We start from the raw sequence: 13585 nt of genomic DNA on the forward strand, positions 1-13585 counted from the left end.
ACTGTAAACACTGTCGCGGGTACAGCGGCTCCCGCATCAAGTTCCTCTGATGCGGCAGGAGCTCTAGCAGTGGCCATCTGGAACTTGTTCTTGGGAGGTAATCAACAGCCGTATGCAAGTTACAGACCGTTCGGATCTGTTTCAATGGACGGCATTGACCTGGACATTGAAGTAAGAAATTTCTTCCTCGACAGTGCGAGTAATGATATCTTACAATGTTTATCGTCATCGTAGACAAACCAAGCATCCGGTTGGGGTTCATTCGCAACTAAACTACGAGCCTTAATGAAAACCGATACCTCTAAACAGTACTATATATCCGCTGCTCCTCAATGCCCATACCCTGACGCCTCAGATGGTCCAGGACCTGGCACAGCTCTTAGCACTGGAGTTGTTGACTTCATTGGAGTGAGTTACCTTTCATTGAAAAAAAAACGGAAAATTCCAAGCACTAGTACTTAAACCATTTCAATGCATTTCCCAGATTCAATTCTACAACAACTATTGCGGTCTCTCCAGCTTTGTTCCTGGACAGTCATACCAACCATCATTCAACTACCAAACATGGGCCAACTGGGCAAACTCCATAAGCAACCCTCCAAGACTTGTAATCTTGGTGCCGGCCTCTAAGGCAGCAGCACCCTCAGGAGGATATGCAGCTCCTTCTGTCTTGGCTTCAGCTGTTGCATATAGTAAAGCATTAGGCCACTTTGGTGGCGTCGGAATGTGGGATGTTACCCAAGATGCTCAGAACTCGGTGTCTTACAGTACATGTGTCAGTGTAAGTACATGTCTTACAGTACATTTGTCCTCACTTTCATGGTTTGCAATTGTGCAAGTAGCTTACAGACTCCCTCCGTTTTTATAGAACAAGCCTTTCTCTAGTGCAATGCGGGCCATTGTCGGAAGTGTATAAAGCAAAAAGCAAAAATCTACAGTAGACGTCGAGACAGTTTAAAGAACTATACCATGTACAAATAACTCCTTTTTTGGAAATACCTCACATTTGTTAGTAAAAGAAATTTGGTTCAGATCTTTCCGTGCAGTAGTACTAGCTAGTCGTATTCCAAGATGGTCTCTCAAACATTGGTCGATTCTGGCTTTGGAACCTCTAGGTGAACATGAATATCGAGCTGTTGAGAGCTTGCGCAAAGTTTTGGTGGACGCTTTGATCCGCAAAGGTATGAAAGTTGATAAAAGAGATACGTCCTTATATGAAGCCCAGGGCCACCGTAGTCCCCACAACGCGAGTTTCCACCAGAATGACCACCACGATTGTCTCGGTCAGTTGTATAAGGTCGTGCTGAGTTTCGATCATTGATATAAGGTCGTCCTTGGCCTCGACCGTTGCCAAAGTTTTGTCGAGGGCCTCGACCAGACATGATGAATGTTTGGTCCAGTGAGATTAGGGTAGTAATTATAGGATTCTATATGTAGTTTGGTGTACGAGGAGGACGGGTAATGTACTAAGGGATGTCGATGAAAATAAAATTTTGGTGTGTCAATGAAAGATTGGTCGTTTGTCGAGTGATGAGAAATTGTGGCGTGACTTTTCAGCTCATATAGTGGTGGTGCGGCTTTGTCTACTTCATTTAATTGGTGAAGTTTTGTTGGTTTTTTGTTGCTGGATTTCTTGAACCAAGACTTTTCGACGTCCAAGACCTTCACAGTCATGTTAGATCGACCATGCTGAAATACACAATCAGATAGAGCTCAAATATAATATCTTAGTCCTTACTCAGCAAAAAAAGACGTATCGTCGAAACATTGAACAACACAAAGTTCATTACCATCAATTCCTTTACCATGTAGTATCATGTGTTGAATGAGAAAAAATATATACAATCAACCCCAACAATCATGGAGAGGCGTCAAGCTTTCTCTTTTCATTTCTTCAAGACCTTGTCCAGCTCTTGGTTCTGCAACCAGTCCAGCGTGACATTATCCAGATGATTATCGAAATCGTATAATTTATCGTATGCGGATGATTGAATCAATTTGGGTAATGATTCTGGGTATTCGGTCTTCCATAGGGTCCTATGGAGAGAGTGTGAGGTGTCGTTTTCGCGAGCGTAAACTTTCGATTGAATGAATGGTGAAGGTGTAATTACGTGTCTAGAGCCGTCCAAGAGCCAGCGTGGAATGTATAAGGCTGGGATAAGACGTGTAAGTCAAGAGCAAAAAGGAGAACACCTTGAACTTGCTAAGACAAACCTCTATAGCGACTTCCGTTTCACCTAGCTTGGAATTGTCCACCTATCCACACAACGTGAAGCAAATTAGATTAAAGAAGGATCTGCTGTTCAGGAAACGATTCTTCAAACGGTTCTGCTGATCAAACACACAACACCCTCTCTCCTCTATGATCAAACAACATACCACCATCAATACACCATGGCCCTTCAAGTTCTCTTGTATCTTAGTCGCCAATTTATGAATTGGTTCAGGTATGGATGTATCCGAGTGAGATTCGTTGGCAACATAACATCCAACGATTTGACGACTGGTTTGGTTGCAGTATTCTTGAATCTGTGTTATTGAAAAGAAATAGAAAATCAGTAAGGACCCTAGTAAGTATTAATAAGATGTAATCTACTTGACGAATATCGATCCTCTGATGAAGTCTTGCACAAACATAAAAAAGCACCAAATGTGGAAGCTTTAAGTACTTCAAGCCAAGTCGAATCACGTACATGTTGCAATGCAGCCAGAGTCATTGGTTCCAGATACACGCCGGTGCCGTGAAATAACGGTATTGCGTCCTCTATATGTAGAGTGCTAGCATCTTTGTCAACAGTTCCAATAACAATTCCATTCACAGCGAATATCGGGTATTTGGCAGCGTGGAGAACTATTTTGGCATATGCATGCGCTTGCAGAACACATTTCTCTTTCGTCATGCTTGGCGTCTATAGGTATAGCTGTTAAAATGTGTTGGATCAAACGGACCAAGTTTTTTGGATGCTTAAGTTCAAGCTGTTGAAACGCGCAAGTCGCATCAAAGACACAGAGCTGGATTTTGTATTGAGGTTTATTGATTTGTGATTTCTTGGAAGTGTGTTGCTTTTCTAACTATATGTTTAAATACTTGAACGTGCTAATGTGTTTTATGTATAGATCCCCATGAATTTGTACACCACCCAAGATTCGTACACCTGCTTTTCAACAAAAATACCTATATTTAAGGTGTTTGTTAGTAATCTAGTAAAGTACGGATATCAAAGTCATTCAAATACCCACATGGTTTTTCGAACACCAGGCAAAATCTCCTTCATCGGAGCTTGAGGTGCACCAGCAGAGCCTTCAGAGGAGCCTCCATCATAATCTGGGAGAAGCATGCGAGCTCGCGCGGCAGCCAAGTGTGCGTACATCACGGGAGCAACCAAAGAGACTGAACGGTTGCTATTGAACAAGAACAAGAGTTGATCTTTAGCGTCAAGAACATACTTTTACTCATACAACATGGACCTACCAGCGTGCGTAGAGATGTGAGAGTCGGAAAGTTAACCCTTGGAGAGAGTCAGCATCCAACTATGCACGGGAAAGACGGAATATGAGATTTGAGATTTACAAAGTCGCCAAACTTCATCGCAAACAGTCTTACATCATGTTCATCGAAGAGGACTCGGTAGTGTGCAGGTCGAGAAGTGCCTTTGATTCCATCACTGCCGAATTGATAGTAGTCTAAGTATTTGCAGGAACATATTAGTGACCTTTCCTTTCGAAGAAAAGATAGTACCACAATTTACATACCATGCGCAAATGGATGGACGACTGTGTAAATGTAGAAGGTTAGTCAAAGGCAAGTTCCAAGTGAGCATGAATATTAATACTTACCCGAACTGTCGACAGTGGTACCAGGAGGACAGTTGCCATTTCGAGGTGAGGCATCTCGCTCCTCCACAGGTACAAACCTATTAGATGAACCAAGTTTCGTAGGAATATGTGAAAGCACAAACTATTTGCTGCTATACCATACCTTGCATGATGTCGTTTGGTAACCACAATGAACTATGATGAAGGACGTGAGTGTCAGAGAATTGTATGCTAGTAATTTGTTGGACAAAATGTTTCTTACTGTCAAAGTACCCTCGACCCTAATGTCTTGGAATACTTGCTTGATATCACGAACTTCAGACATCATAATTTCAAGGTATTGGCCTTCAGAGACACCATCACGGAAGAAGACTATCTTTTGAGGATAGACTCCGTTCCTGACCTTGAAGTTTTCGAAAAGCTCTCTTACTCCTTTCTTCATGGCTCCAATGACTTCGACACGAGTGGTTTGTGAGCTGATGGCACTGTTGTATACACAGAATCTAAAACAGAAGGTTTCATTCAAGTGAGTCCCAAGTTCTTGAAGGCAACGTATGGTTTTAAAGAATTCCATCCAATCGTTTGTTCTGCGTACCGATTGTCCATGGATCCAACAACCGCAGCAATAGACGGTACAGTGCTGCCTGGCTTTGGATGAGTGACATCTGCACCCATGAACACTGTTTAAATGTAAAAGGGTTAGTAACAAAGGTTAAGTTCCAAGCAAGGACTAATGTTAATACTTGTAGGCTTCCTCATGACGAAATCTGGCAATTCAGCACGAGCAGGATCAAGGGCGGTGTTGATGCCACCAAGTTTGGCATTGATCTTGAGCGTGACGTTGTCGACGTACATATCAAGACCACGATCTTTGGTCAAGTTGGGAAGTGCAACACATTGTGTCATCACTCCCAATGTGGTTTCAGCCACACGCTTGATGTCGGGATACAACTAGATAGAAAATAAAGTGAATTGTAAGTGAATTGTGAAACGTTTAAAAAATATGTCAGGTAGTAGTAGTTACAGGATTGTTCTTGCGTGCAAGAATGCAAATGATGAGCTGAGGTCGTTGCTTTGGGGCATTGTTTATAGCAACTTTTCCAGCTTCAAGGAGCATCTTTTGTATGTCTCCACCAAATCGCGTACCATCGATGATACCAGGTTGCTGGTTGAGTACCGTCAACCCCTTGTTGTTGAGCATTTGGGAGAGGACACCACGGAAGTTCTCGACAGCTCGACGTTCAAAGTCACGGAGTTGGGTGTCGACTGTTACTATGGACCAATATTTGAGCTGTACGGTGGATGGATGGAAGAAGCCTTGGGATAATAGTGAAATCATCATGAGTCATCCAGCTCGCAAGTCATTATCAAAAGAAGAGCAATGCGTACCTTGACTTTGCCAGGCACCGTTCCTAGGCTGGACCACTCGACCACCAGCAGTTGTCAAACTGGGAGGGGGAAGTATTCTGCCTTGGACTTGTAGAAGGCGCTTCTCGACTTGTAAACCCCAGTCGAGCATAAAATCGTTGAATTCTTTGTTGTGGATAGTACTAAAATGTGGAAGGTACGGATTCGTCAGACGTGATTTTCTCCGTGCAACTGCGAAAGGATGGCATATACTTACGTTTCTCCCTTGATGATGCGTTGAAAACGATCCATTGGAGATTTGGCAGTTTCCTTGATCATCTCGGCCAATTGCTCTGGCTTGAGAAGTCCGGTGTGTCGTTGTCCAGACCTAAGAATGGAGAAATGCATCAATTCGTCGCTCGTTCAAAGAATAGAGAAATAGAGCAAGCACTCACTTGACTTTCAAGAGCTCCATTGGAAGATACTTTGGAGTTTTTCCTCCAGCAATGACACAAGGCAAGTCCGGGAATTGCAATCGGATACCATACATCTATCGTTTAGAAGCGTCAAGTTAGTTATGAAAAGTCATAAAAAGGAAGTTTAGTAAATCAACTTACTCGGTAGTAGTATTGCACAATGGATTCTGGAGAACTATCTTCATCATTACCATTTTGAGGAACCTTTCGTTGAGCAGCCGAGATGCTATCGACACCAACGATACGATATCTCACATCGTTGATTCCACCTCGGTAGGTTGTTTGAGCCTTGACGCCCTTCAAGAAGCTGGTCAAGCTCTTGGTTTGCCTTTGGCTGAGCTGATGCCAAATAGCCATGAGACTTTGGTGATGGAAGAAGTGACTGGCAACGTTATATACAGTGTCTAAAATGTAATGTCAAATAGATATGAGTCTTGACGAAATTACAAAACTTGCGAAACAAGCGAACAAGTTGAAATCAACCAGTACATACCGACTTCATAAAATGCAGTGGCAGACACGTCCAGGTTCAAGAGCAAGGATTGATATCCAGCTCGAACTGATTGGAACCATCCAAGATGAACCATAAGTCCATCTATTTTTCGGAAAGAGTTAGTTTCGAGTGAGTAAAAGCAAAAAACACCAATCCAAACTTGCCTTTGATGGGTCTGCCATCTGGATCGTCTTTGAGATAGTATGAACTTCGACCAACAGTGTTGAAGAGCTGAGCTGGTTGGTGCTTGATCAAGACTTCAAGGACCTGTTGGCAAAGGAAGAAGATAACTTTTAGAATACTGCTTTACAAGAAAATGTTAGGCTTTTCATCTTACATTACCTGGAATGCTGCCCGAGGAAGGTCTGGTTGCCCACCAACGTCACTGTACGTCAAGTATGAATTCAACAAGCTGGGAGGTGAATGTGAGATTCATGTAAAATTGAAGATAAAACAGTTGAATAATAAAACAAATTGAGAACTATATAAACTTGAATCTTCGTTGTACCTCAAGTCTACTATAGTAGTAGGTTGAACCTTGACGCTCCAGGTCTTCAATCTATTTTGGAAGAGATTTGTCTAATTAGGAAGAGACTTTTACTATTAACTTTGTCCAGCAGCACGTACCGAGTGTCTTGAGGCCAGGGGAATCGCGTGTCTTCATGCCAAGGGACTTGGACTTCGAACTCTTGTTGAGTGTTGAACGGGAGTGCTTCCAAGGCAAACATGATCTTGGAGCCATCGAATATGATGCGTTTTATAACGTGTTGGAGATTGTTGTTTCCAGGAAAGGAGGCTGCATAGTTCCTTTTCCAAGCTTCAATGATATGACGTTTGACAGTTACATTGCTGGTTGGGAATATGTCCTACAAGAAGATTTCAGAGTATTTATTAGTATTTTAATAATATTTTGTGGTCTTGCTTAGAGTGTACGGTGGTTTTTCAAACCTTTTCTAGAATGTTTTATGTCTGCGATGTTGCTGCACTTACTACGTCATATTGTGCAATCTTGATGCCACGATACTCGATTGGGAAGAAATTGGAGTGAAGACGAATCATGCGCCCCTTGGTACCATAGCCAGGTCGAAGTACTTGTTGACCTCCTTTGGTTGGTTTTGTGATTGGTTGTGGGACTGGAGCAGCGACGCTTGGAAGTTGGCCGCCGAGCATGATGATGTATGTAGTGGGTTGCCTATCTATATGTTTTGGTTATTGTTGTTGCTGTTTGATGTGTTTGGATGCAGATGTGGGGTTTTGTAAGATGCGCAGTTCAGTCACGGACCATCAGTCATTGACGAAAAAGAACGCTACCCGTGATATAATTTAAACCCTCGCTCGCTATGAGTCCAGTAACCTTCTGTGACGCGTGAGATACCTCAACTTCTTTGCTTCTTTATTTGGATGAAATTCTATGACGGATCTATGTAAATGCTGAGCTGATCAGTTTTATAAGCCAATGTATTTCAATTTGACATAGATCTCAATGACAATCTTTAGTTTGTATGCATCAAGAGACACCACTGCTGTGATTCCATTTCATAAAGGATACTTCTATGAAGCAGACAATTCGTGTCATCCCTTGCTCGCTGATAGAAAGGCGTCAACTTTTGGTCAGTGTCCAAAATCTGCCAAAGCCCATGCAGGCTTTTGACTGTATCACGGACTACAGACGTGCTTTTTGAGCTCATTAATGGTGCTGATTCATATGCTTCTCAAGCCCTAATACGGTTGTGGTGGCCAGAGGTCTTGCTTTAAGAAATCAAACGACCACTTTGGAGGAGCATCCTGTTGGAAAAATCAATCCATCGCTTTATATGCTAAATATCACGCCACGATGTTCATATCATCCTTCAAACAAGGACAATTCCACAAATCCAAAACTTTAACCACTCGACAACATCGTCTACGCAATATCCGTCTCACCAAACCGAAACGACATTTATATAAACCATACTCAAACATCCACTCTCAACTCTCTCTGGTCCAGGCCACCCTGTCGGGTAGAGACTATCCTCTACAAAACAACTTTGAATGTTCGAGGTCAAGGAGGACTTATGTCAATGATCGAAATTCAGGAAGGTCATATGTAAACGGAGATAATCGTGGTGGCTATTCTGGTGGAAACTCTCGTCGCAGTGATTATGGTGGGCAACGAGCCTACGATACTATACCTTCCGCTGATTCTGGAGTCAAGCATCAAGGTCCTCTCCCAGTCATCCTTGCTCCTGAAGTACCTCGAATCAACCGTATAACCATCCAAATTGACCTACGTTACGTCCACATTATGGAACTCTTGGTCGCAAGATCGTTGTCACTACCAACTCTATGAAGCTGACATTCCCATCCACCAAAGTCCAACAATATGACCTTGGAATTTATGGTCTTTGTGGTTTAGTTATGCTCTTCAAATTCTTGCAGTCGTCCTATTTTTCCTTGAGCATGTACTGAATTCAATCCATTTAATATTGGAAATCACTCAAACCTCTACCGCCTTGACCTTCCGTTGGGTCATTTGTATACTCTCGCTGGTATGTAGAAAGCAAAAAGAGTGTTTTTTTTTGATACACTCGCGTTAATTACAAGTAAAATCTTTCTCTTGCACTAGCAACAAATCCATCTCTCTAGTCGCTCCTGTGCAATACGCACACCTTGCTGCTGCACGAGGTCGATGCTATGCTCCTGATCCCTCCAATTCATCAATGTCTCATGAATTCTGATGGATCCAACCATGGTCAATTACCTTTGCTTGAAGTTGCAAAAGGCTTGAAGCAACACATGTATTTCAGCTAAAGGAGCGTTGTGGGGTTTGCTATATTTGCTAGCTTGGAGGTGGTTTAGCTTATAGCTCATAATATTGTATTGCTTTGCACTTTCTTGTATAGCACTATAGCACCAATAAATGCACAAACTAGCATAGAACAAATGGTTTGACTTTGATGTTTCGGCATACGGTGGAAAGGCAGCTGTGAAATGATGCTTGGTGCTCATCAAGTGTAATTAAGTCATTTGACCTCATTTGTTCTTGCGCTCACACACTCCACAACATCAAAGCATACTTCTTCAACTTGGGATATATTTTGTTTGGGGTATTCTTTACAACTTAACTACACAAAATGTCCCTTCATAATCTCGTCAAACCTCCTTCTTTGTCCAAGAACTCTAAACTTCCCTCTCATGTGAAATACATGGTGGATTTGACTGTGTCCAATACCGCGCGCAAAGGAACTTCAGCTCCTTCTGCACCTTCGGAGGATACAGATTGGGAGCCCATGTCGGGAGCGTAGCATCTCGCACTGAGAAGTGGTAGAGGAAAAGTGGTAAGTTCCGAAACTACACTGGAAAATACAAAAAACAAACCAGAAACCGATGCATGGATGGGTCTTACCGAGCAGCTACAAGATGGGCATACATAACAGGAGCAACCAACGAGATGGAGCGGTTGCAACGAGCGTAAAGATGGGTTAATCGGAAGGTGAAAGCTTGTAGGGAATCGGCGTCAAACTAGATATTCGAAAAGAAACTTGGTCCAGATTTCAAATGACTGACAAAACAGGGTAGAAGCTGCATATTTACTTTGTGCTCATCGAACAACACGGTATAGTGGGCCGGTCGCGAAGTACCCAACAATCCTTGACTTCCGAACTGATAGTAGTCTAAATTTGGAAAGTTGTTTATGTAAAATCAAAACGAGATAATGAAAATCAAGCGACTCAAACATACCGAAAGCAAAAGGATGCACTACTGACGTATCAACGGTAGTTCCTGGCAAGCAGTTACCGTTCCTGCGATCACCGTCGCCTCGATTTACGGGTACGAATCTAATAAAGGATGCAAAACTTTAGGCCGTCTGCTTTTCCATCAATAAATTTCAATTTTTTTTTACCGAGCATGGTGCTTCTTCGTTACGACAATGAATGTCAAGGTCAATCCTTGAATGCCACATTCCTGAGCAGCAGTCTTGATTGCTCTGACTTCGTTAAGCACAACTTCTGTGAATTGGCCTTCCGAGACACCATCTCGAAAGAAGACGACACGTTGAGGGTATAGGTTCGAGCGATTTCGGAAGGTCTGGAAGAGTTCTTTAACGGCTTCTTTCATGTCGGAAATTACTTCGACACGAGCGCCTTGGGAGCGTATAGCAGCATTGTAAAAGCAGAACCTATAGACTTTCATGTGAGCACTGTGTTCATCATTCTGACGTATGAGTACTTGAGCATACTTTTGGTCCATGCTTCCGACGACAGCAGCAATGGACCTGCCTTGTGAGCCAGGCCTTGGATGAGTAACGTCGGCTCCCATTAACATTGTAGGAATATTACTGGCAAATGCCGTTAGCTCTCCACGTCCAGGATCCAAGAAGGTGTTGATACCACCAAGTTTAGCATTAACTTTGAGGGTGACATTGTCACAATACATTTCGATGCCACGATCCTTGGTCAAGTTGGGTAATGCGACACATTGTGTCATTACACCAAGAGCAGTTTCGGCAATTCTCTTGATTTCCGGATAGCCCTTTATAAGTCACGTAAAACACCTCGTTATCATTGAAAATCGGAATGGAAAGACAATGAAAACACAACTTACGACAAAGTTCTTCTTCGGCAAAACGACGATAATCAGTTGAGGAGCCACCTTTTGGGCGCCAGCAATAGCTGCCTTTCCTGCTTCCAAAATAGCAGCGTGATAGTTTTGTCCCTTCGCCTGTAATATCGGTGGTTCCTTATTGCTGACCGCCATGCCTTTCTTTAAAAGGGTATCAACCAAAACTCTCGTAAAGTTCTCAACAGCCCGGTACTCGTAGTCTCGTGGTGATTCCAAAATCAAGATCGACCAATACTTCAAGGACCAACCAGTATTGCCAGCACCAGCTGGTACTGCAAATGTTCCAGCTTGCCAAGAACCTTCTCGAGGCGAAATTTGTCCACGTTGGCCTGCACCAACTGTAAGATTGGGTGTTTCAATAACTCGCCCTTCAATTTGGAGCATCTTGTCTTCAATCTGAAGACCCCATTCTTTCAAGAAGCTAGCGACCTTTGGATTTGCGTGGAGAGCACTAAAGTTTACAGAAGTCAATAACATAGCTGAGATCCAACAATCTAAACATGACGAAACACACCGATCTCCGTCAACAATGCGACGCAAACGATCGTCAGGAGTAGTAGACGTAACTTTGACTAAATGAAGAATAAAGGGGATGAGTAAATGTATTCCAAGAATCAAAATGGCTGGCTCATATGTGCTTACTCATCTCTGCGAGCTGCTCCGGCTTCAATTGACCTATTGATAAACCATTGTTTTGGCAAATTTGAACGTAATATTTGAAATGATACTGTGAAACACGAAAATACCAAGATGGCGCTGCCCAGGACGGACTGACAACAATTCCATTGGCAAATAGACTGTGCGCTTGCTACCAGCTGTAACACAAGGCACATCTGGATATCGCAATGTGATATTGTGAACCTAAATAGAGTCATGAGATTTAATGTCAAGCATTCAACCTGCGATTTTGCGACAAGACTATAAAAACTTACTCGAAGATAATACTGAGCGACGGTTTCATTTGGAGGGTGGTCGGTTTCTTCGGCAGTGTATGGTACACGTCGCTGAGCAGCAGATTGTGTATCAAGACCTGTAATCCTGTACCTTTTGCGATTTCCGGCAGGTTGATAGTTGAGTTCTGCAGTGACATAACGCAAGAACTTGCTGACGTCTTTCACTTGATTGGGACGCGCATTACGCCAGAAGGGCATGATAGACTGCTGTCCACAAAAGTGGGCGACCACATTTGCCACGGTATCTATACCAAGCGGATGCAGAAATATGTAGGCTTCAAGAATGCAACTTCGCGAAGCATGGCATATCAACCAGAACAGCGAAACTGATAACATACCAACTTCATAGAAAGCGGTAGCAGAGACGTCCAAGTTCAACAAGAGCTGAGTGAATCCAGGTCGAATGGACTGAAACCATCCAAGGTGGACAAAGAGTCCGTCTAAGAAACGAATTCAAAATGATCAAGCTTTGAAAGAACATATGATCAATTCTGTAAAACCAACCTCGAATGGAACTTCCAACACTCTCTTTCAAATAGTACGACGAGCGTCCGACAGTGTTAAAAAGCAAAGCAGGGACGTGTCGAATCAAAATTTCGAGCACCTTCATTAGAAATGCGTATTAGAGAAGTCGCTATAGTGAAGGACTAAATCATGAAGATGCTCACTTGAATAGCGTTTCGAGGAAGTTCAGGCTGTGGTCCACTTCCATAATAATTCAAGTACGAGTCCAAAGTTGACATATCCACTTTGGTGGTAGTCTGCATCTTCAAAGCATAGGTTCGTTTACTGTTTGAAGATATTCGTATTAGTTTAACATCGTTACTGGAACATACCGGACATCCTCGGTTTGACTCCAAAGGCATGTAACGCTTACCGCGTATCTTCTGGACCGTCAGCAGCCTCAACCGAGAATTCCTGAGATTGGAAAGGCAGGGGCCTCATGGAGTAGAAATTCTTCTCGCCGTCGAAGATGATATGCTTTACAACGTTAACCATCTGACCAGTCAGCGTGGCAGCATATTGTTCCTTCCACGCTTCAAATACGACGCGCTTTACGTGCTTGGGTGCAGAAGGAGTAATCGCCTACATGATGAAAAGACATTTAGCTCGACAGCACAAAGAAAAAAGCCTTGTCGCCTTACGTACAAAGTCATATTGAAATACTTCAAAGTTCGGGTACTTCATGCGAAAGAAGTTGGCAAACAAGGGGACTTTGCGACCTCTAGCACCATAGTTTGGACGAACGGGCATTTCACCAACATTAGTAATAATGCCTCGTCGCGAAATCTGGGCTGGCACAGCAATAGCGACTGCAGGAATTGGGCTACAATTTTACACCAGTCAATATACATATAACTTCGACGCAACAAATTCAAAAGTTGAGAAAACATACCCCTGGTGAAGGGGACCAGCCAGAGTTGCTTGAGAGGAGAATGAGCTGCCTCTTCCTCCATAGTCACCACGACCTATTATTCACAGTGTAAAATGTAGCACATTAGTGTAAAAGATAAGTGTGTAACGGCAGGTGTTTAATGTTGGCGAAACAGCCATGTACGCTACCTCGACCACTATAGCCTCTGTCACTACCGCCTCGACTATCGCCATAGCCTCCTCTTCCTCCTCGACCTCTTCCTCCGCGATCGCCCATGTTGGGCAAGACGTTCAAATTCTTGTTTGTAGTCGCAAAATTATAGGCCTTTTATATCAACGTCTTTTGGCTGTTGAATGATTTATTCTGCAGCTGGAAAGCTATTGCTCCTCGTTGTTCATTATGCTTTTCCTGGAAAACATGCAAACAAGCAAGTGAGAATGTAAAGTGCCCACACGTCAACGAGGCAACCCATTCTGGAGAAAATCGACGGATCAATGTACTCCAGCAATCCTGATGCATTATT

The 13585-nt window shown here is 43.0% G+C and overlaps 2 protein-coding genes across 2 annotated transcripts; both read right to left on the reverse strand.

Annotated features, from left to right (window-relative positions):
• Positions 1-1886: 1886 nt before the first annotated feature.
• SmJEL517_g04217 (uncharacterized protein) lies at positions 1887-7302 on the reverse strand (the record flags this gene model as incomplete). Its single annotated transcript, XM_031170145.1, has 25 exons — positions 1887-2037; positions 2112-2152; positions 2215-2256; positions 2380-2529; positions 2694-2909; positions 3237-3402; positions 3473-3531; positions 3605-3684; positions 3754-3774; positions 3838-3914; positions 3980-4011; positions 4079-4319; positions 4412-4496; positions 4560-4767; positions 4841-5133; positions 5206-5366; positions 5441-5551; positions 5619-5713; positions 5781-6043; positions 6133-6234; positions 6342-6399; positions 6475-6544; positions 6641-6691; positions 6760-6998; positions 7123-7302. The coding sequence occupies 25 exons, from the start codon at positions 7300-7302 to the stop codon at positions 1887-1889; spliced, it is 3192 nt and encodes a 1063-aa protein (XP_031023898.1).
• Positions 7303-9304: 2002 nt separating this feature from the next.
• Positions 9305-13338, reverse strand: SmJEL517_g04218 (uncharacterized protein; the record flags this gene model as incomplete). Its single annotated transcript, XM_031170146.1, has 18 exons — positions 9305-9425; positions 9518-9633; positions 9706-9785; positions 9853-9950; positions 10016-10291; positions 10352-10644; positions 10717-11185; positions 11249-11306; positions 11377-11409; positions 11481-11595; positions 11667-11932; positions 12026-12127; positions 12192-12291; positions 12356-12476; positions 12565-12773; positions 12837-13014; positions 13084-13156; positions 13251-13338. 18 exons carry the CDS (start codon positions 13336-13338, stop codon positions 9305-9307), a joined length of 2796 nt encoding a protein of 931 aa, XP_031023895.1.
• Between the last annotated feature and the right edge of the window lie 247 nt (positions 13339-13585).

Source organism: Synchytrium microbalum (genome assembly GCF_006535985.1).
Source record: "Synchytrium microbalum strain JEL517 chromosome Unknown SmJEL517_scf0027, whole genome shotgun sequence".
Lineage (NCBI taxonomy): Eukaryota > Fungi > Chytridiomycota > Chytridiomycetes > Synchytriales > Synchytriaceae > Synchytrium > Synchytrium microbalum.